The sequence below is a fragment of the Ctenopharyngodon idella genome, chromosome 11 (assembly GCF_019924925.1).
Source record: "Ctenopharyngodon idella isolate HZGC_01 chromosome 11, HZGC01, whole genome shotgun sequence".
NCBI classification, from domain to species: Eukaryota; Metazoa; Chordata; class Actinopteri; order Cypriniformes; family Xenocyprididae; genus Ctenopharyngodon; species Ctenopharyngodon idella.
In genome coordinates, this window is record NC_067230.1 from 6680472 (window position 1) to 6703600 (window position 23129).

A 23129-nucleotide genomic window follows, 5' to 3' on the forward strand; every position below is an offset into this window, starting at 1 on the left:
TTGTAAAGTTTTATAAATATAGGCCTACGTTTTGTCATTAACTTTTTAATGCATCATTATGCAAACACTTGATCTCATGAAAGACCCACGACTGAATCAGATGTGCCAAATGTGCTTTCACACACAAGTAATTTTTCTGAAGCTTCCAGTAGGCCTACACACATACAAATACAATAAGAAGAAATAGTAATAGGCCTACAATTAAGAATAAAACATAAAAACCAAAAAGTATAGAGACAGGTTTAGTCGAAATAAACATATTTACAGATTTTTAACATTACAGCGTCAAAGCGGCAGTTGCATAGACTGTCGATGAAGGGAAAGAAATCTCTTCGAATTCATTAAAAAATGTCTTCATTTGAGTTTTGATTATGAACTAAAGTCTTACGACACGAGGTGAGTAAATGACAAAACCCTTTAAGTTTTAATTTAGTTCTCAAGTAAATTTAAACTAGTTAAATGTACTGCAAGTGACTTTAAATATGATACATAAATTGACCATATATATTGAAATAATTTTCCTATTAAAAAAAAAAAAAGTGATTTAGTCAAATTATGATTATGATATAGTGAGGCCATATGGTTGAAGGAATGGGAGCAGTCCAATTCAGTGGCTTGAAAGAGGCTAGCAAAACGACTGATATAGCTAACCATTATCTTTACATTACTAAAATGCACTTAATCTTTTCAATTTCTATTGAAAATCCTGACAGTCTTGAATCAACTACATTCTAACAAATTTGCAAAGAATGTAAATGTGCCCTGCTTGACACAAATTGTAGAAACATTTAAGCAAGTTATTTTAATCCATACTATTTAACTTACATAAAAGTTAACAAGAATAAACCATTTCACACATGTATAAAATGTTCAAAACTATTTAAACTTCTCAAAAACTTAAAACACACAAATATTTATTATAATCACAGAGAATTTATTGAACAAATGCAATGAACATCTGGAGTGCCTTCAGGTCAATCATTAACAATAGCCGTAAGACACATTCATGAAATGCTGGTTAAGCTTTTACCATATAAAGACCTTTTGAAGACATTTTTCCTTTAAACAGTTTTAAAGCTATATGGCTTATGACTTCTCTATTTAGAAAAAAAAGTAGTTAAAAACATACCTGTATATACACAAACATACATATTTACATGTCTTGTTTTTTTCTTATCTGTGAAGTTTTCCATAGTTTTCTTTAAAATAGCGGTACAGGGAGAGTTTATGTTGTGCTGACAAAATGATCATCACATGAGTAGTACATCTGAAGATGTTATCAACAACAAGGACTTGTAAGTAAAAAGCATAAAATATTCAGCAAGGAAAGTACAAAAGGGACTTTCAAACGCAACATTCAAACCCATGCAAATTTAGAAAGAAAAAAAATTGTGTCAGTCAACAGTCAAGATGAGTGACCTTCATGATGGGTTTTCAGATTCTGTAGACTTTGCCCTTGAATTGTCAGATCTTTCTTTTCTTTCATCTTTCTTTTCTTTGCTCCTGCTTCTGTCCCGTCTGTCTCTGTCTTTCTCCTTGCCTCTGTCTTTGTCCCGTTCTCTGTCCCGATCTCTTCTGTCACGGTCTTTTCCACGCTCTCGATCACGACTCCTTGAGCGTTCTCTTCTCCTGTCCCTGCTGTCTCGATCTCTGTCACGGTCTCGGTCTCTATTCTTTGCTCTGTCACGGTCATGGTCTTTTCGGTCTTGATCTCTCTCCCTGCCACGGTCTCTGTCTCGTTCCCTGTCTCTCCTCTTGTCTCCATCTCCATCTCTGTATCGGTCAGACTCTCTGCGATCCCTCTCTCTACTGTGTTCTCTTTCCCTTTCCCTGCTGCGACCCCGTTCCCTTTCTCTTTCCCTACTCCGGTCTCTTTCACGATCCCTTTCTCTGCCTCGGTCATGCTCATGTTCCCTGTTCCAGCCCCATGATCGTCCACCATGACCACCTTCTCTGTCTCTGTCTCTCCTTCTATCTTCGGACAAGTCACGCTGCCTCTCTTCAGACAATCTTGAGGGGGCATCTCTGTCACGCGAACCACCATCAAATCTACTTGGACGGTTATGTGGCTCTGCACTATCTCTGTTGGAACTGCTTCGCCTCCTCATTTCAGGGGAGTGACGTCTCCAGTGGTCATCACGGTGGGTGTCTGGGCTGTGTCCACCTACACGATTCTGTATTGGGATCGGACCTTCAGGTGGTGTTGGAAGCAGAGGTCCACGAACAGGTCTAACATCTCTAACATCACTTGGGCTATCATCATTGTAGTTAAATCGTGTTGGCTGGCCAACAGCTTCCTTATCATAATGCCCTGGTGGTGGACCTCTCGGGCCACCAAACTGCTGAACTGATGGTCCCCGGTGCCTATCAAAGTCTTGAGATGAATTTCCCCGTGGTTCCTCAAATGATCCCCTGTGTTGAGGTGAACCACGGAATTGGTTTGGAGGTGGAAATCGCTGTCCTGACATTTCACCTGTAGGACCAGGCGGTCCTCTTCGTCCATCAAAGTGGTTTGGTGGTGGTCCCCTAAAAGGAGGCCTTTGTGAGGGTATCTGGGGCTTCTCCATTCCTTGATGATAGGAGTTTCCACCATCTTCAAACTGATCACCAGGTCCTCTTGACATGTTAGATGGAGGTCCATGATCCCCAATGTTATGAAGTGGAGGTGGGCCTCTTGGCCCCGGGAAGTGGGATGGTGGTGGAGTTCTATTATCAAAGTGATTTGGAGGGGGGGCAGCAAATGGTGGAGGTGGGCCCCTAGGTGCAGAGAAGCTAAAAGGGGGTGGAGGCCCATTAAACCTTTGTACTTCAAAGCTGGGAGGGGGTGGCCCAGGTAGTGGAGGCCCTGGATGTGGGCCTCTTTGTCCAATATGCTGAGGGGGCATTGAATTCATAGAATTATCAAATATCTGAGGAGGAGGAACTCTCTGACCAATTGGTTGGAATGGAGGTGGTCCTCTTGGTGTAAAATTTGGAGGTGGTGGACCTCTTGGAGCAGCATCAAACTGAGAACTGCTACTCCACTGATTCTGGAAAGGTGGATATGAACCATGTGGTGGATACTGAGAATGATCATTATCCCCAAGGGGAGGAGGTGGACCTTGCATTGGGGGAATCTGCATTGGTGGTGGTCCTGACATTGGTGGAGGGAGATGCATGGGTGGTGGAACAGTCATTGGTGGTGGGCCTTGCATGGGAGGTGGACCAAGAATAGGTGGAGGCCCAATTGGAGGAGGAAAAGATATTGGAGGTGGAATGTTAGCAGGATTTGTTGTCGGTATGTGCTGTATATGGGAACTGTGAGAATCCATATAAGATGAGTTGTCTTGGATGACATCTTGTGGCACCCCTGAGTGTACGGATGTAGATAAAGTACTGATAGTTGAAATGTTATAATATGTGGTTGCAGTAGTCTCAATAGGCTGGCCAATGGATGAAACTTGTTCAGCTTTTAAAACAGACTGTCCAATGGATGAATCAGCTTTTAAAATGCTGGCAGAATTAGGCCAAACCTCCTCAAAACTTTTAATCTCAGATTCAATAGGATCATCCTTTGTTCTGGGTTCCTCTTCAGGTTCTTTTTCCATGTAGCTTTCCACTAACTCTGGATCAATCTTTTCCCCTAGTAATGGAATAGAAACTTCTGTGCTCTCTATATCAAGAAAAGGCACCACTTCACTCTTGCTTGCTTCCTCCCTCTCAACTTTCTCCTCAGAATTGGATGCTTCTGGGGGCAGGATGGCAGGCTGCACGGAATCCAAAGTGGCAGTAACTTGCAATACGGGAATATCTGCGGTTGCAGAAGGTTCCTCTACTGATGTATCTTCAGTAGAGTCCAGCTGTGCAGTTTGTGTGTCTGCGGCCATGCAAGCTTGTGTTAGTGATGTCTCTATCATTGTAGCTTCTTGTGGAGATGGTTTATCTGTAGTAACAGGAGATTCATCCTCTGTCTCTGTGGAATCAGAAGTCTGCCTTCTACTTGCAGCTGCTTGTCTAGGGTCTCTACTCTGCCTTGGGTCTCTTCTCTGGTTAATAACTGGAGCAGCTGTACTCTTTGCCACCAACTCTTCAACCTTTTTACCAAGCTGAAGCAATTGACTGTTAGCTAAGAGACTTGTAACAGGCTGAGAAACCAAAGTCTCTGGCATTTGCTGATGAACTGCTTCCTCGTGCTTCTGTTCCTCAATATGTTTGTCTTCAAGCACTTTTTGATGCTCAGTTAATTTTTTAGCACCTGGATCAACCCCAGCGTCATTAAAAAGAGAGTCATCTTCAGGGTCATAAGCAACATCATCCATCATAGTGGTGACCTCCGTTTGCTTAATGGCAGCCAATACTTTTGTTGTATGATGGGTATTTTCTGCACCATAGCCAACAGCTGGGTCATATTCTTCTTCAGGATCATATGGTCTATCGTCCTGTACTTCTACTTCTCTACCCTTGGTTACTGCAAACTGCTGTACAATTGGATCTAGCATGGGCACAGAGACATCTACAGCACTTTGATCTGAAGGTGATAACGAGATGTCAGAATCTTGCTTCTTCTTACCAAAAAGTGTTTTCAGGATAGTCTGAAGTGGAGTGGCTGTTGATGGTGCTGAGACATTGGAGGATGGAGAATTACTGCCTGTGCTAGTGCTGATACCAGGTGCTTTCACAGAGGAGAGTATGGAAAACACAGAAGAGACAGAACTTGAAGACTCAGCAGCAGTGAGGGGTGGAGGGGTGCCTGGGGGAGTTGTGCTTATGGCATCCAGACTAGATCGAAGAACTTTGTCCTGTTTAATTTCAGATTTACCAACAGTGGATGGTTTTGGAAGGCCTGTCTCTTCATCTCTTAGAGTTTTAGAACGTTTCTCCTCATTCTCTAGAGGGGCTCCAGAACGCTTCTTGTCCTTCTGGCAAATCAACAACCCCAGGAGGAGATTGGGGCGAGCTGGTTCCAGACCTGCAAAAAATTATGCAAAAACATTATTTTACAAATAAGTTCTCTATAGATATATGATTAGGATCTTTAGGACATAAACCTGTATAACACATTTTTACATAGATCTTAATAGGTAAGAAATACACATAAAAGAGAGCTTGTTCCACATAATACAAAATACTACAAACTGGTAACATGAACTGTTAAAACTTACCTATACAAAACTTATTTTTATGTTATTTTTTTTAATGTACTAACCAAATTATCCTTTTGAAACATTAAATTAGTAACCAACCATTCGAATTTACTAATGGTAATTAGATTACCACAAAAAAAGCTTTGTTAATTTAGCATAAATATTTCCTTACACACCATGAATTATATGACATGTATTGATATAACAGAATTTCATCAATAACAACACTACTCATGTTTTTTCCTCTGGCAAATTTATGCCAATCATGACAATTCTAATTATGTAAATTTTATGCAATTTGTCTCAGGATAAGAAACTTGCTGGCGAACATCACTAAGTTATAATAACTCCTTGGGCTGGTCAGACGACTTCCTTGTTTTCCTTACAAGACAGGATGTTGTCCCGAATATGACTTACCACGGTTGCCATGATATTATAGCCAGTCCAACAGCAGACAGCATAAATGGAAACACTTTCATTCTGAAGTGTAATTTTCAGTGAGGTGGCACAAGTTGTACATTACATTTATAGGTAGTCACTTTGAGCAACCCCATTATTAAACACTTGTTCTTACAATAAAATATGAACCTGAAAAAAGGCTAAGACACAAATATCTAGGACATCAAACTTGGATTCATGATATATTTTATTAGAAAGTCGTAAAATACATGACAACTTGCAGACAAAATTAAGAACACACAAAATTAAGCACACAAACAACTCAGTATATGAGTTACATATTGTAGCACGTTTGATATGGCCATGATTTGTTTTCCATTTTGTAAATTGTGGAACAAGCTTTCTATTCACAGAATAAAGAGTTTAAATACAGACTGCTTACCTTACGTTAACATAAACTGCTTTTTATTAAAAGTCTGGGGAAGACACTAAGATGATTCTTTAAAGAGATTTTATAATATCCTTGTACATGCTTACCTGGTCCATCAAATGGCAGAAGTTTTGCAGGAAGTGGGTCTTTTGAGCTCAGAGGGATGAGGTAAAGGTCTTTAATGCGCTTGTTGCTGTTTGCCACTACTCCAAACCGCTTACGGCTACTGAAATAAGAAAAAAGAGACACATACGCCACCTCCTCCTCTTCAGTTGCTGGATGGAAACGAATGAGACTGAGTTCCTGAAAAAAAGAAAACTCAGCATCAAAAAACAGAAATTAAATTAGGCTGACTTTCTAAGTTCTGAATTTGATTCTGAATCTGCATCTGAAATTTGTTTTTTATTTTCATACTTTTGACAGTGAAGTCTTCAACTTTCCCACATAATCCCAAACAGTGTGTGGTGATATTCTACCGCCAATATGAATGGTGTCAGGCAAGTCCTGCAAATAAAATAAAATTAATCAATAACTCAACTTAAACCCCACAAATTAATATGAAGACCTTTAAGAAAGTCTTTGGAAAACAAACCTCCTTAATATGCTCAAATGATCCTGAAACCATATACGCTTTTGTGACAAACTTGGCAACAGAGTGCATGTTTATGAATCCTTTCCACATCATCTCTTGTCCAGACAAAAACAAAGCGGTTTCACCCTCAGGAGTGGGCTCTGACACACTGATAAAAATACAGATTTACAAATATTACTCCTTACTAAAATGGTAACAATGTAGAAAGAAAAGCATTTTACACCAAATGTCATATATTCAATATAATTCAATACAATTCAATGTTGCACCTGGTTGTACTGGACCCATAATTGCGCAGATCTTGTGAAGAGGCTGGTTTTGGTATCACAGGTCGGGCTAGAGATGCTGGGGCAGGAGGGGGCATAGGCAAAGGACCTTTTGCTTCTACAACCACAGGTTCAACAGGGACAGGAATATTTGCTGGCATAGCAGGAATATCAGGAACTATGTGAGGCACAGATGACCGGTGGCCTGCAGTACGAGGATCCCTTCGAGTTATTGTAACGGAAGAGACTGCTGGTACAGCAGCAGAGACTGGGGGCTGAACCACAGGAAATACACTGCTTGAATCCTCCATCTGCGACGTAGAATCAGGCAAAGGCATTTCAACACCAGAAAGAGAGGAACCTTGAGGAAGATCAGCAGGGGATTTAGATGGTCTTGGCTCTGGTTTAGACTTAAAAGACGGCTCTGGCTTTTTAGGCGCAGACATTTTGGTTTTTTTAGATGGTGGTTCATCATCTGCAGATTTCTGGCCTGAAAAATTAGCAACATGTAATTTAATTATTAGCTGTTAAAAAGAACTTAGGTGTATATACAACCAGTAGTAGCCACTTTCCAAGAAGTCTTGAGGGTATGTGACTTTTTTATTGTGGTGATATAGTCCCACCTGTACAGATCTTGCAGTTCAGGTCAAAGAGATGAGCCCTGTGCTCTGCTGTAGTGTCTTTCAGCATACTACTGAAGATGTCTGGCATTGAGCTGCCTTTACCAGAAGAGACTGGTGGTTGTTGTGCAGAAGTAGGCCGCGTGTCCTCTTGGGAGTCCTGCATAAAACAAGGACAAACATAGAATGAAAGGGTCATTATTATACAAGAACAACATTATACTTTAGGATGCTATTCTCATCCATTTATTCATACATGTATATGCACCCATGTGAAAGAAAGGACAAAGTAAGATAAAGTTGGAAAGTATGAGAAAAAATTATGCATTCAGCAAGTCGCTTTAGGAAAATGAAATGAGAAGGGGATACAGAGAGGTGTGTGAAAGAATAGACAGAAAAGGAAAGCAAGAAAGCCAGCACTTACAGCAGCAGAAGCCAAGTGGGGAGATTGGGAAGTGGCAGGCATACATACATCTCCATCAGACATAGGAGGAGGAGCTTCCTCCATGTCTACATCTGGGGGAGCACCCTCCTGTCTGGATCCACTTTTAGGCTGGGATCTTCCACTTATATCCAGACTCTTTTGGAAAAAGCATACAAGTTTAAGCAAAGAGTACGATCATTTTTATCTGAGTTCATCCAAACAAATTCTAACTTGTTTTACCTCAGAGACCTCAGATTTTCTCCAGTCTGACATCTCCTTGGAAAGAAGTTCTTCTGGACTAAGTCTCACCAGCCTGAAAGGACTGATCTCGCCACCAACCACGCGATAGAACAGGCCCTGCCACACAAATAAGTAAAATAATACAAGCATTGTTACATCTCACAAAGCTACTAAAATGCATATGTCCATTACTAAAAAAAAAAAATCATAATTGTCTCTATTAAACATACAAAAAAGTGACAAACCTTGTTTTTGGGGTCCTTTAGGTTAAACATAAGGGATCTGTACTTGTTCTTATACTTGTTATCAGTGTTCAAATAAAGGTTAAACATCTCCTTCTCAATGCTGACGGACAACTTTCCCACTTCACTCTCAGACATGGAGAGATCATCACTGTCACTGACTCTGTGGCACAATAACAAATTTAAATATGCAAATTATTATAATGACATTACAAATCATTTTAAAGGCCAAAAAAAAAAAAAATTCAATATTTTAACTTTGGTTAAAAATTTACAAAATTTATATAATGAGCGAGTACATCATGAATCCATTTTCCAAACCATGTTTTTGTTTTATTATGAATCACTATGGAATGTTTATAATAAGTGTTTATATTCTGACTATTTTAGACCGAGCAGGATGCCAACCGCTGTGGAGTCACCCAGTACCGGAGTGACCCGTCATATACATGAACAGAAGTAGCTCTGACTACAATGTTCTTCCCCAAGACGCATGCAGCTCTGTTTATTAACCACTAGAGCACTTAAAAGTTACATAGTGTACCTTTAATATTATTTAATTAGAACCAAAAATATTTATTCATTTGAATGAATTTCCATTTTATTTCTCATTTATGTTTTACCATTGTTAGATATTAACAGATGCTATATTAGTTCATGAAATAAAAATGATCAGCCCAAAGTAAATGTTATACCTCTGAATCATCTCTCACCTTTTATACAAGATGTCAGTCAGTGATCGTCTGATGTTGGATCTCATCTGGTTGTTGGGTGGTGGCTGTGGAAGAGCAACAGGTGCAGCGGGCTGGGTTGGTTTAGGCAATGGGTGTTGGGTGGATGACACTGGTGAAGGTGGGGTTCTAGTGGTGGGAGAGGGACCAGGCTCTGTAGACTCCTTTTGCCCTGTCTGTGGCTGTTTTTTGGGGATAGTAAAGGTGCTTTTGCCAACGCGAAGAGCTCCAGAGACATGGTGGCGAGATCCTGGGGGGCCTGAAGGAGATAAAACCGGAATTGGTGGTGGGGGAGGTCCAGGCTTCTTCACTTTGCCCTGTGGTGTGGGCTGTTTTCTTAACTCTCTGCCACTGCTCAAAGGTGGTGCGTTTGTTTTGCCTTTGGGAAAAGAAGAGGTGGTAGCAGCTGTCTTTGTCCCCTTGGAGCCAGGAGACTTCTTTCCACCTTTGGGAGCAACATTTGAAGCAGGGGGTTTCTTGTCTGCGGATGCAGTCTCCTTCTCTGGTTTGACTTCTTCGTTGCCCTCCTTTTCTTTGTCTTTTTGGGGAGCTGCTGGACAACAAAAGGAATAAAAGAATTCATAAACAGAAATGGCAAAATTACTCCAAATAGCTCTTCATTTGGTCAATAATAATGATAATAATACTGCTCAATTGTAGTGCCTTGCCTTGAAACTGTAATAACTTTAAGTTACTGAATATGAAGACCACCATTACCAGTTCAAGAAATTGGTATAAAGACACAAAGAAGCAAATGTTGAACATATTAGCTTTATTTTAAAAAATATTCTTTTACAATCATTTTTAAGCCAGTTTAAGGACTACCTGGCTCACATACCTGTAAGATGTATTTGTATACATTTAATTATATTCTATAAATAATATATTAACCATAATAATCAGTAAGTGACTAGGTATCATATATAATGTACCAACTAACTGGAGCACAAAGCAGCTATTAGTTGGTAAGTAATTTAACATTTTATTTATTTATTCATTTATTAATTAATATGCCAGATTTGAAGCAAAATATGAAGGGTTCATACTACATGAGCTAAATTTAGATTCACTGCTGTTTTGGTTTTCAGTATTTTGCCATTATATACATCCCTAACCCAATTAAATATCTTAGGAAAAAATTCAATTATATTAATTAAAATGTTGAAAGTACCGTCAAATGTGCAACAACATAGCACACTGAGAATATAAACCATAGAATCCTGATGTAATAAACAGGAAATATTTCATAAGGACTTTGCAAAGGATTAATATTTTGCCAGCTACACAGGAAAAAACATGTCAATATATTTAGAGATCTGAGTATATAACCAGTATACAATAACTAAACCATAGTGGACCTCAGCTCACTTGTATTGTAGAAATGCATCCTTATAAAGCACTTTCAATTGAAGGTACACAATGTACCACAAAGCAAAGTAATCCCATTAATGTGTTATTCTGATCAGACAAATGTCTCCATATCTTGATCAACAATAAATGCAGAAGACAAACAATCCAAAGCAACCTTATGTACACGGTCACATTCAAAAGACTAAACCCATTTTTCAAAAAAAACTGCAAACTGCTAGGACCAAGACAAAAAAAAATATTGGCATTAATTTTGATTTTCTAATTCATAATTTGCTAGTATCAAACAAATGCCCCACATTAAGCTTAAGGTATCCTTCTTTGTTTTTATATATGGTAAACTGAAAACTTGCCCTTTCCAGTAATCAATCATTCCTACTTAGTGCAGAAAACCAAATTCAATCCCTGCATCAAATCAACTGCATTCAGCTTTCAACAAGTATACTAACTTCTCAATATGTATTTGTTCATATTTAAATACGCAATAAGACAAGAGTATCAGCATAGTTCTACATTCTGTGTATATGTATAAACAAAGCTTGACATTTCCCTGTGTGCTGCAATTATGAGGCATGTGAATTCTGTCGTCTGCTGTGGGGTGATATGGTGTCCTCAGCTGTTCTTCATTATGGTTCCTCATTACTTCAGCTTACTCTCTGGGCTCTTGGACTTTTCTGAAACGCCACAGTTCTTCTCTCAGGCCGGCTCCAAGGACTGTAGGCTTCTTATTGCAAATCATGCTGTGACATTTAGCGGATGGCTGACAAAGGCCAAAAGCAGGAAGAGGCCATGCCATCCCATGTTGTCATCCAATAAACAGACTTCTCTCACAATTGAAGCACAGGGGCAGCAGAGTATTATCCGCAATTTCACTTTATTTTGAATGCCACTTTGTCCACTCAAGATTTATAAATGCAGTGCATGCAAGTCAAAGGAATATCAAATTAAAAGCTGTTAGTTAAAAAGTTACATGTTTTTAATATGTAACAGAACTGTAGTCAAATGTCCATGTGATCAGAGATGTTCTACTCTTAGTCGGGGAGGAGGGCAGGAGAAAAAGACACCAAAACCTACCTGATCAGGTGTGCGGTCAGTACATCTTTTCGGATGAAGTTATTGCCCCGATGACGGCAGAGATTGGAGATAAATGGCAATGGTATTCCACACATTGAGAAACTCAAAATCACATACACATACATTGTAGATGTCGGTCAGAAAGCTTTACAAAAGCATATCATGGCAAGGCACTACAAGGCACTTTGGGCTCAGATCCCTAGGATCTACATTTTTAGATCACTTCTTTAGTGCAGGAGTAAACAATTAAGTACTTATATTATAGACTGTAATATACAGTCTTTATGCTTTTTACATAAATACTTACCATTTTTATCTTATTTTAAACTTACCTGTTCTGGATCTCTGAATGACCTGATACAGGTATTTTCCAAATATTATCATCTTGCAGTGTTACATAAAAACACTGGCAAAATTTTTAAGATGTAGCACAGAGTGTCCAGCTTAAATACATAATTATAGCTGTGCTAGCATTTTCTGGTGCTAATATCCTTTAAAGGCATGTAATTTCAATTCCAGTCCAATTTACACCAAAAGAGCTGCTATTATTAGATCTCTGAATCCCCTAGGCTGCAACAATATCAATCAGTTGTTCTTGACAGTTCAACACCCCCATCATTGGTAGAGACAGGTCAATAAAATGTGGAAAACCCTCAGAGAGATACATACACGCTTTGTTTAACACAGATGCTGATATGGGTGTAGTCTTTTCTGGCGTTACTGCAATGTAATTATGGTCACTGGACCAGGATGACATGGCCGGAGGCGGCGGATGCTCCTCTGCATGCTTGTCTTCATCATCATCATCTTCCTCAGTCCCAGATTCTGACTCCTCCTCCTCAGCTTGGTTAGACGACCTCCTTTCCGGTCCAGAACTCCTCTGTAGACAAGAACAGAAAGCTTTGTTAGCATTAATTATATATATATAAATAAAAATCACTCAATTAAGAGACTGAGGAAAAACATCAGCTGTTTGACACTACTAAATGTGTAACAATACTTTTTTTACATTTAAAACAACATCTAGACACGTCAGGGTAAAGTTGAAGAAAAAAATATTTTTTTTTTTCTAAAATCTAGATTTAAATGTCCTGGCATTATCAAAAGAGAGCAGATACAGTACCTGTTTTCCTGATTTATTGTGCACCTGAATTAAACAACTACTATTAACAACTTTTGCAATTACACCTAAACATTCATGCAAGTGTATCTTCATATAACAGTCATTCAGCCAAAACCCATACGTTAAAGAATTTCCTACCATTAATGCCTTAATAAAATGAATATTGCATGATTATTATTAGGTGCCTATTATTAATACCTTCTGTGGTGATTTATTTGTGGTCTTTTTCTGCGCTTTGGGCTTGCCCCTCTCTTTCTGTTTGGAGTCTTTTCCATCCGTGGTGATGGACTTCATGGCAGCAGCAGCATGTCTGAGTATGCAGTCGTTCCCACAGTAGACAGAGTCAGGGAGAGCATCTCTCTCACAGCCAGGGCCGATGCACTTTGGGAGGGAAGATCCCTCAACTGCAGGCACCTGCTGAAAACTCAGGGATGTCAAAACTTTGTGGCCACTACATTACGGCAGCAGATCTACACCGAATGTAGCTTTCTTTTTGTTTTTTCCTTTTTTATATATAGCAAGCTAAACAGTAGTATTTTTCCACTATCAGTTTTAAAAATAGTAATATATTGTGGTCACATGACCACATCAAGTGCCATCCAGTTAAAAATGTCATTGCTTACTGATCATTTTAAACTCAATTTTGTGTAAAAATGTCTTAACATTCTGTGTCCTGATCAAATGAGTCAAAAGATGATTTTGGCTAATATTAACTCCAATGTCATCCATGGCATTAGAAATAAAAGGCCAAGTCATTGCATTGCAGAATACAGTATCCAAACGCAACAAGCTCTGATGTAACTATTCTACAGATACTATACTGCAGAAAAGTAATAGTAGCATGCTAAAATGCTAATCCAAACAAAGTCAAGACTCTTGTAATCTGCAGAAAAAAATTATTTTGAATAGATTTTTCAAAATTTGCTTCACTAAAAGACTGATCCAGCACAAAAAACATGTTAAAAAAAAAAAAAAAAAAAAGTAGTAACAATTCAAACAAAAACAACAGAATTTTGCAACTCTTGTCAATAGATATGGCAAAAGAGCAAATATGACATCAGATAATTTAGAATCAATTATTAGACCTTTTTTTTTTTTTTTAATAGTATTTAGTCTTAGCATATTTTTGATTTCAAAATGTATTTTAAGAGAGCCTCATTTGGCAATCTTTATCATTACATTCATCAAAAAAAAAAAAATTAGTTGCCTTTAAGAGGTGAAATTCAAGTGAGTTGGTTATTACAATCCCCCTTTATATTAGCAGGAAAGGTATTCAGTTGAGAAAAACACCCAATAATGACATGACACCCAATAAAAACATTATTTTTCAGGCTTTGTAATGGCACTAAAAAGGGTTCTTCTCAGATGTTGTTGCAGCAATCTGATTTCCTATTGATGTTTTCCCAACATTAGTTACATTTTTAGTGGCCAAACCTGGTAATCATCATAATTATATTGTACAATAAAACATAAAAAACGCACAGATATGACAGCTTTAAAATGAGCTAAATGCCAAATATTGACATCAAAAAATTAATTGCATGAATAATTTGAATCAGATATTGTTGTAATTTACATTAAAGTTAAACTTTCAAAAATATGTCACTGACAATAAAATCCTGTGAGAAAAACTGTCGAATTTCAAGCATGGAAGCACAAAGAATTGATCCAGAACCAACAGGATTATTTCTTCAACCCCATTAAATTACACGTAAACAGAAGTGCAGTATTCAAACTCGTGTTTCACACGGAGACATACCGGCTGGAAAATCTTTATTTTCTTTTTCCCACTAGGATTGGTAGCCTTCTCGATCCTGCCCTTGATACCCAGGTCATCAGAAGCTTTCTCCTCTGTGGTGGCTGCAGAAGTGCTAGATGGTGTAGTGAGACCGGTCTCAGTTTTACGAAGGCCAGCTACTGGCCGTTTGCCATTCTCTGCAGCTGCTGTGGAGGAACCGGCCTTGGAAATCTGTCCTTTCTGTGTGTAGCAGTTTGGACAGACATAGTCCTCTCCGTTTCTCTCCATCAGTCGGCCACGTGCCTCAGAGATGCCAACACAGTCGCCATGAAACCACTCCTCGCAGCGATCGCAGCAGATCATGAACCTAAGCACAAGGATTTAAACAATGACCAAATTGTCACTTACACAATCGAGGCAGTGTCGCATCGTCACTAAAGTTTATAATTTGCATTTCTTAAGTTTTGCAAGTCCCAAATTGCAATAAATTGCTCTTAAATGGTCAAACACAGACAACTGTATGTATAAAATACATGTGTAACAGCATATTGGATCCATGCAGCTCTTAAAGTGACAGCAGCCTATCAGTCAGCTGTCTGATTTTCTTTGTCTTTTGTTGTTTGATTAACATTAATGACACTCACTGCTTTTGAATGAATAACTTCTGTAACTTTAACTGTAAGGATTATTCTGTATTTATTCAGGGAAGACTATCCATTTATTATTTTACATTTGATTCCTTATTCAATTTTTTTAGTATTTCTTACCTCAATACCACTACCTGAAAAAAAGCCTTAAAGGTTTAGTTCACCCAAAAATGAAAATAAAGTCATTAATTATTCACCCTCATGTCATTCTACACCTGTTAAACCTTCGTTCATTTTCATCAAATTTTTGATAAAATCCGTGTCAAAATCACGTGTCAAACTGCCAAACTGCTGAAATCATGTGACTTTGGCGCTCCGAACCACTTAATCAAAGGTCTTAAGGGTGTAGAACAACATGAGGGTGAGTAATAAATGACATAATTTTCATTTTTGGGTAAACTAACCCTTTAAAGCACTGTTTATTTCATTTGTATCTTTATTCTATTATATTTATTTGTGCTACTGCCTGTAAATTGTTCGTTCTTATTTTATTACTTACTGTTTACTTGTCTTTTTTTGTGAATTCAATTCTGTTTAAAATCAGGCTTGTGCTGTGTCAGCTATTGTGCAACAAAATTGCCCCAATATAAAAACAAAAAGGCACTGCATGATCAAACATTCAGGTGAGAAATATAAAAAAAAAAAAAAAAATTAAAAAAAAGATCCCTTCCCCCCTTAAATCCCACCCACAAAAGTCACCTAAAGGAGGGATTCTAACCATTTTCCAAAATGAAATTCAGGCCCTGAATTAATGTCTGTAAAAATCCTGATTGGAGCATCCTTATAAATAATTCTACATGATGATAAGAAGGCTTCAAATAGATCAAATAGCAGATACTGCTTCCTGTGATCGGCTCCAAAATTCCTGATCGGAGCACTCTTAAGTTATATAACCTCTGCCGACAGAAACAGAAAGCAAGCAAAGGACAATCTCTGCTTCAAACAAAACACATGCCACTTTTTTGCCTCTTCCCTGATGAGGACAGTGTGTAACATTAATCAAGTGTTAAATTAACAACTAACAATGATTGAGAATGCACCAAAACAGAATTATGGAACCTGTACCAATAATTCTTGTCAGGATACTCATAATTTTACACTTTTTGACCCTTAAAACCCTTTTTGCAATCTGATCAACTCCTCACTGCTGGTAATTTATAAAACACAATCATAATACAAATCAGTAAAAACAATGAAATATAAAAAGCTTATATCATATATCATTGGATATTGTCTGTATGTCCGCGTGTCTCACTCATAGATCAAACTATAATATCTACTGTGTGAAAACACCCTCAGATGCAAAAGTAAATCAAATACAGATGTCATTTTTGTCAAATACATATGTTTTATGGGCAATGGCAGTTACTTGCTGTTTAGTTTTAAGATGTACACGATACCAATAACTTGCGCAAGACCGAATAGTTTTAGCATGCAAAACACTTTCTAGCACTCATTATATTGATTCTTCCTTGGCCTTATTAAAACTGTTTAGGCTGAGAAACTCATGATTTAGTTTAAAATACTCCAGGCGATACATGTGCACATACTTACAGGGTATAAGAACACTTGAGTTTTGTTCCTTTGTGCTCTCAATCTTCTGCTGATGACACTCATATAAGAACTCCTTTAACTTTTAATATGTACTTCACTGAACTTAAACTTCTTAAAAAAAAAAAAAACTATTTTATATAAGTGATATATATAAAGTATGTATACCAATATTATTAAAATAATTAAAACTGTTTTATTTCATTAAAACTTTTTTCTTAGTCATTTTATAACGTATATTTATAATTTGTATATGTATAAAATATGCATTTTATAAGTTAAAACAATTATACATTTTATAGATTTTAAATATAAATCCTTCATACAAATATTATTAAAATAATTTACATTTCATAAAAATGTTATTTCTTAGTCATTTTTTTCTGCTGAATCTACATGTATCAGTAATAATTTAATTCCAGCAAATAACATTGGCTATCAACATCTCATGCACCTCCATCAAAGACACATACCTTTTGTTGTGTTTCTGCCTGCAGATGCAGTAAAGTGCATTGGGGTCATAACCATCACTGTCGCACTCACTGGACGACGACTCGTCGTCGTCGTCGTCGTCATCATCATCATCATCATCGTCGTCCTCATCCTCTTTCTTCTCTTTGCGGAGCTTCACTCCTACTTTTGGTTTAGTGTCTCTTTTAGAATCTTTACTGGCTGCTCTGGTAGGACGTCTATTTACAGACTCATTTGAGGACACCTCTTTGCTCTTATTACCCTCCTCCACATCTTCCTCTTCTTTCATCACCACATCCATCACTTGTTCCTTTTTTGCTTCTACATCCTTTTCATCTTCAGCACTGGCCCCAGTCTCAATGTTTTCTTGAGTCTCTTTGGTTACTTCGCTTCCAGCCTCCTCTTCGTTTTCAGAGCTGCCGTCATCACTCACCGAGCCTCCGTCTGCTTTAGGCTTTACTGCCCTCCTCGTCCTTCCCCGGCCCCTTTTCCTTTTCTCTGGTGAGGGTACTTTCTGTTCCTCTGCTTTGGCTTCCGCATTTCCGTCAAAGCTGGCCTCGGAAGCCGTTTCGGCATCTGTTGGGGTCTGGGATGGAGGATCACCTCCCTCAAGTCGTGAGGGACAACTTCTCCTGCCCGTTCCTCTTCCTCGCTTCACAGTGACCAGAAACTCTTCCAGTTTGTCCGTGCGCTTTGCCTGCCTGCCGCTACGACGCACTGGGGCGCCCTTGCCCTCTGGGGTCTCTGCTGCCATTTCTCCAGGGATTTCCCTCTTAGCAATGGTGGTCCGACGAAAGCCCCAAGTCTTCTTAAACTCACGCGAGGGCTTTGTGGATTTGTCAGGGTCCTCTACTTTGTCTTCACTAACATCACCTTGGTCTTTTTGATCTTTGACTTCTTCCGAGACCGATGTTGGTTCTGTGTGAGAAACGTAGCAAAATTAGTCGACAATAAATGTTTAAATGCTACAGATATGCAATTTGGATCGCAAAACTGTGACAACGTGCATCCAAGCTGAGAAAATCAATCAATATGCAGGTGAAATTTCAGTAAAAACATTAATTGATATGGTGATATATGACACCACATACTGAAAAAAGCTTTTAGCCATTTAATATTTTCCAGTGCATGCCCAGAATAGATAGAGTCTCTTAAATCTCAGTGATTACATCGTTTTAGTAATTTCCCAGTTTGAAACCCTGATTGCAGTGAATCCCACGGCTCTCTTGTACAGGAGTGCATGTGTTGGAGTGGGCCGTGGGTACCTTGTGAGCTGGTATCCACAGGATCCTGGCTGGGCTCAGGCTCAGGGGCTTGAGCCAGCTCAGGGCTCACACTCTCCTCCATAGCAGAGAGACACTATTTTTCAAACAGAATATCTATAATTAAAAAGAACAAAGATTTATTGGAGAGCACAACTCCCAAATATTACTACAAATTCCTAAGCGAAGTCTTCTCAGCTGAAGCCTTTCTAGTAGAAGGTGCCAGTGAGTCTTTCCTTCGGATGTGTTATGTATGCATTTAGTAAATTGTGTCGATGAGGCCTATAAAAAGGATTTAACATGCTTCAGATGTTTAAAAGTGCTCCATCCCTTTCCCCACATTAAGGATGTGTGAAATATTCTCTAAAAAATGTAGACAACCAGAACAAAACTATGACAGTGATAATTCTGATGGAAACTATTTATCCTCTTGTTCATACAGTGCACACTGGGCTCCTCAAAACTACATTACATGAAACAAATATTTATAAATATCTAAATATAATAAATATCTAGAGCTTCTTTGCTGAGTTCAAACTGTATAATTCAGAGAATAATGCTTCCCTGAATCTTACTATACAAAACACTGGTAAAATAAAGAACACATCCGAGTACACAACTTTGCATATATGAATAATACTAATAATATTACCCATTTCCACAAGTAAATTCCAAATTCTACTCACAGCATTGTCAACATACAGTAAAAACTAAAGAGTTTATGAACTGTAAATGTTGAGTGAAATAAGTACACTGAACTGAATGTATATAAACACACACTAAAGTTCAAATTTAAAAAAAAAGAAATTAATACTTTTATTTAGCAAGGACACATTGAACTGATAAAAGCAGCTTTGCCATCACAAGAATAAATTACATTTTAAATTATACTAAAATAGAAACAATTAATTTAAAATGTAATATTTCACAATATTACAGTTTTTACTATATATTTTTTGCTATAAATGCAGCCTTGATGAACATAAGACTCTTTTCTTTCAAAGTCTACACACACACACACACATTAATTAGAATCAAAAACCTTAACAGTGAAATACTAGTAGAAATATTCCTTAAAATTATTCTTTTTATTCTTAAAAAAATAAGCAGGATCAGTGGGAAACATATCTACTTAATTTCAGGTTTCATCATAAAAAGTTTGTGCAATTTGCCATTTTGAGTTTTAATATATTTCTCCTGAAACTTCCTTCTGACAAAGACTAATCAATACACTCTTCAAGTAGACATACATATATCAAGTTTGTATTACTACTGAAAAATTACTTTTGCATTAAAACCTCCATAATTGTGTATTTTAAGTTTCATACAACAGTGTAATACATGTATTACATCGGGTATTGTTATAATAGACTAATTACATAATTGATGCATTGAATTTATAATTTGTACTCATTTTACATTTTTACACACTAGAAATTAATTTCATATTACTATACAAAAAATACTTTTGATTATTCTGAGTGTCATACAGCACTTTTTTGTATGATGTGATAGTTATGTCAAATATATCTGGTTTAAAGCTAACAGAACTCAGAATGCTGCAGCATATCACAATGAAAATCATTTTAATAGCAAGACCTGCATTAATAACCATTAATAAAGGCTGTAAACATATTTCACAATGTGAAACCATACCTGCTGTAAGAAGACACCTGCATGCTCTAACATGCATTTGCAATGGAGGTAAAGTGTCATAAGTCATATTTATAAGGTTCAAGTGTCCAGGACACAATTACTGTCAACCATTCTCACTAGAATAAACAGTAACAGTGTGACTTCAGTTGTCAAAAACCATGCAGAGTCTCATACTAACAGTAGTGAAATGCTGTACCTGTTTGCTATGATGATGACTGGAGCTCTTGTATTTAAGATACTGATCTAAAGACAACACAAAAGGAGGTTAAAAATTAGCAATGAAAACTTAAGCTCTCATGTTACGAAGGCTACCTCAATGTGTTAGGTTGTCCTTTTCTGTATATAATCTGTCTCTATTCAGCCAGTTAAGTCCATGAAGTTTTACACAAGAAAAATCAAGAGTAAACACACCAACTATTTAACAAAACTGTTACACAAGATCAACTGAATGAAGATATGCATGTTTATGTTACATAATGTTGCACATTGCTGGTAAAAACATTGTATAAATGTCTAAAAGTGACATTAATTGCAAATTAGTATGTCTACAAATTTATAAAAACCCTACAGTTAATACATTGCCATTTAAAAAACAGTTTACCTGAATACTATCAGCAATATGATCTTCTACATGGAATTAAATATGCCATATATTTGAATAGTAATTCTTACTAGTACAAACAACCACCAAAAATATCCATCAACCACTGCAATAGACCCAACCGACTTAAGGTTGAAAGACAGTCCTACTGAAAACATTTACTTTATAACAGTTATAATGCATTTTTAATTAACTTTACTCATATTAGTCATGGTCAATTAATTATGCAATGAACACTTTTACATATATACACAAACAAGTGCATGAAGGCTCACTGTGCTATCATCCCTCTCATAAATTTACTAAGCACTTAATGTGAATTAATTTTAACATACATGGGCGTAATGTATAAACCTTACGATAAATTAAACAACAATATTGATTTAATACAAAATATAACAAATAAGTCAGGAAAGAAAATGCATTTATTTGAAGACACGTATAATTGTTACATTACAAACGTGCTCAAGGCCTAGTCATTAAACGCCTGAAATTCATAAAATTACCCTTGTCTGGTGTAATTGAAGGGAAGATAATCCACTTTCAGAAGGAGTGTGATATATTTATGAATACATCATTCCTGCATACTACATCAGTCGTATAAATAACATACATCGGTGTGCTCTGGAATGGCCGCCCACGGTATTGAGTGTCATAGTAACTCGTGTATACGCAAACAAAACTGACACGAGCAAATCAGCACAGCTATAACACCTAACTGCTGTAAAAATACACATAAGCGTAATAAAGAAAAAATGCGACAAAATGAGATGAAAACAGCTTCCAGGATTAAATATTGAGATTTGTTACTTGCCAGTTAGCTTTAGCTAATCGCTAGCGCACGACCTCCATTTCACTGTCTCTTACACAATAGATCCTTTTATTCCTGCTATGTTTAGACTTATTCATAAGAGTCTGTGTGTATATGACGTTGAATATAATTATGGTTCGCCTGTAATACTGGTGCTAAATTAAACTCATTTCTGCGAATCGGTTCTTTCGAACAGTCCGTTTTTCATCAACGAGTAATGACGCCATCACGTGGTTCCTACGTCTCGACGTTCCAATTAAACCGTATGTACGTATATATTGCTGTTTATTACGTTATTGATAAGTATGTTTATTGCAAGTGTCTATTATTTAGTGTGCCCCAGTGTCGCGATCGAATCATACAGACTACTTTATTGAATCGACTCAAAAAAGGATTCGTTTACGAATTGTATGTATGTATGTAGTAAGCGCACTGGTGCGTTTTGGTCACGGAGAGCTGCCACGTGAGAAGCGGTTATCGTCTACGCGTAATTTTTATCATTTAAATGTCAAAATAATTTAGAGAGAGTTCATAATAATGCAGTATATGCTGGAGATTTAAAAAGTTTGAAAAGTATATATCACAGATACCCTTATCTGCACGGGTTAGCTTTCCATGCCTTTCAATCATGCAGAAAAATACATAAACATTCATAAACAAACGTACTTAACATTACGATAAATTAGACTTAAATAAAAGCGCAAAACAATGTGCACGTTTAGTGTGAAGCAGAGGACCGCCGTACACACCCACTTTGTCGACACAATACAAATCAAAACTTCACTGCATAAAAATTCACATAAAACAATCATAATTCTTAAAACGACGTAAATAATGCAATTGGGTACACAGAAATCTGTAAATAGTTTAAAGAGTAACGTACAGTCAAACTGTAATAAAACATGATTACCATACATAAGACATGCGTTTAAACTCACATACCTAAAGCTGTTATTTAATCAGAATACAAAACAGCTGTTTACTCGTCTGTACCGGGTTGTTTTTACTCCATCTGGAATAATCTTTTCTTATCGTATCAAATAAATACGGAGGCTCGTGGCGCCATTACTGGAGCGTGAGTTTCACTGATGTAAATCTGACAAACTGTCTGCATCTCTGTGTTTATTAAGCACAAACGAACAACGAAATAGCATGCACTAGTGTTCATTACAGCTGGAAATGCATACTTACTTGTTAGCATTAATGTCGTTCAGCGTACGGTCAATGCAACGGTGTGACCTCCATTTTCTTTTCTTGTTGATGATGGCGGCGAATTTTTGCCTGTACTGCTCCAGTCCAGATAGCATGAGACGAAGCGCATTCGAAGTTGAAGTTGAAGTTACAATGTAGAACAGCGACACAGTGGCGTGGGGGTGAAACTGCACCATCCACAGATATCTGACATACAGAAGTGCGCCCTCTAGTCTGCAGAGTCAGATTTAGATATATTGCCAATATACTTAAATACACGGAATTTGTCTCGGTGACATAAGCTTCCAGTGCACAGTCAGAATGAGACCAATTAAGACACGGGTAATAAGAATAAAAAAAAATATGAACAAAAAGGAAAATATATATATATAAAAATACACAATAGACAAAAAAGACAATGGACAATATATATTGAACAAAATTAAAAACACAACACTTGTTTTTGGCCCCATTTTTCATGAGCTGAACTCAAAGATCTAAGACTTTTTCTATGTACACAAAAGGCCTATTTCTCTCAAATATTGTTCACAAATCTGTCTAAATCTGTG

At 37.4% G+C, this 23129-nt stretch overlaps 1 protein-coding gene across 11 annotated transcripts; it reads right to left on the bottom strand.

The window, feature by feature from the left end:
* Nucleotides 1–913: 913 nt before the first annotated feature.
* dido1 (death inducer-obliterator 1) lies at nt 914–22707 on the bottom strand. Of its 11 annotated transcripts, none has more exons than XM_051912074.1 (17): nt 22561–22706; nt 20154–20200; nt 18305–18418; nt 17042–17957; nt 14392–14737; nt 12831–13046; nt 12179–12389; nt 9050–9620; nt 8340–8499; nt 8095–8211; nt 7855–8010; nt 7434–7590; nt 6814–7300; nt 6545–6692; nt 6367–6456; nt 6060–6255; nt 914–4948 (listed from the first exon to the last, which is right to left on the bottom strand). In XM_051912074.1, the coding sequence occupies exons 3-17, from the start codon at nt 18384–18386 to the stop codon at nt 1422–1424; spliced, it is 7380 nt and encodes a 2459-aa protein (XP_051768034.1). In that variant the 5' UTR covers nt 18387–18418; nt 20154–20200; nt 22561–22706; the 3' UTR covers nt 914–1421. The 11 variants fall into 11 exon arrangements, with proteins under 11 accessions (XP_051768034.1, XP_051768033.1, XP_051768035.1 ...); XM_051912073.1 differs by having other exon boundaries at nt 9050–9617; nt 12831–13049; XM_051912075.1 differs by having other exon boundaries at nt 7903–8010; nt 12831–13049.
* Between the last annotated feature and the right edge of the window lie 422 nt (nt 22708–23129).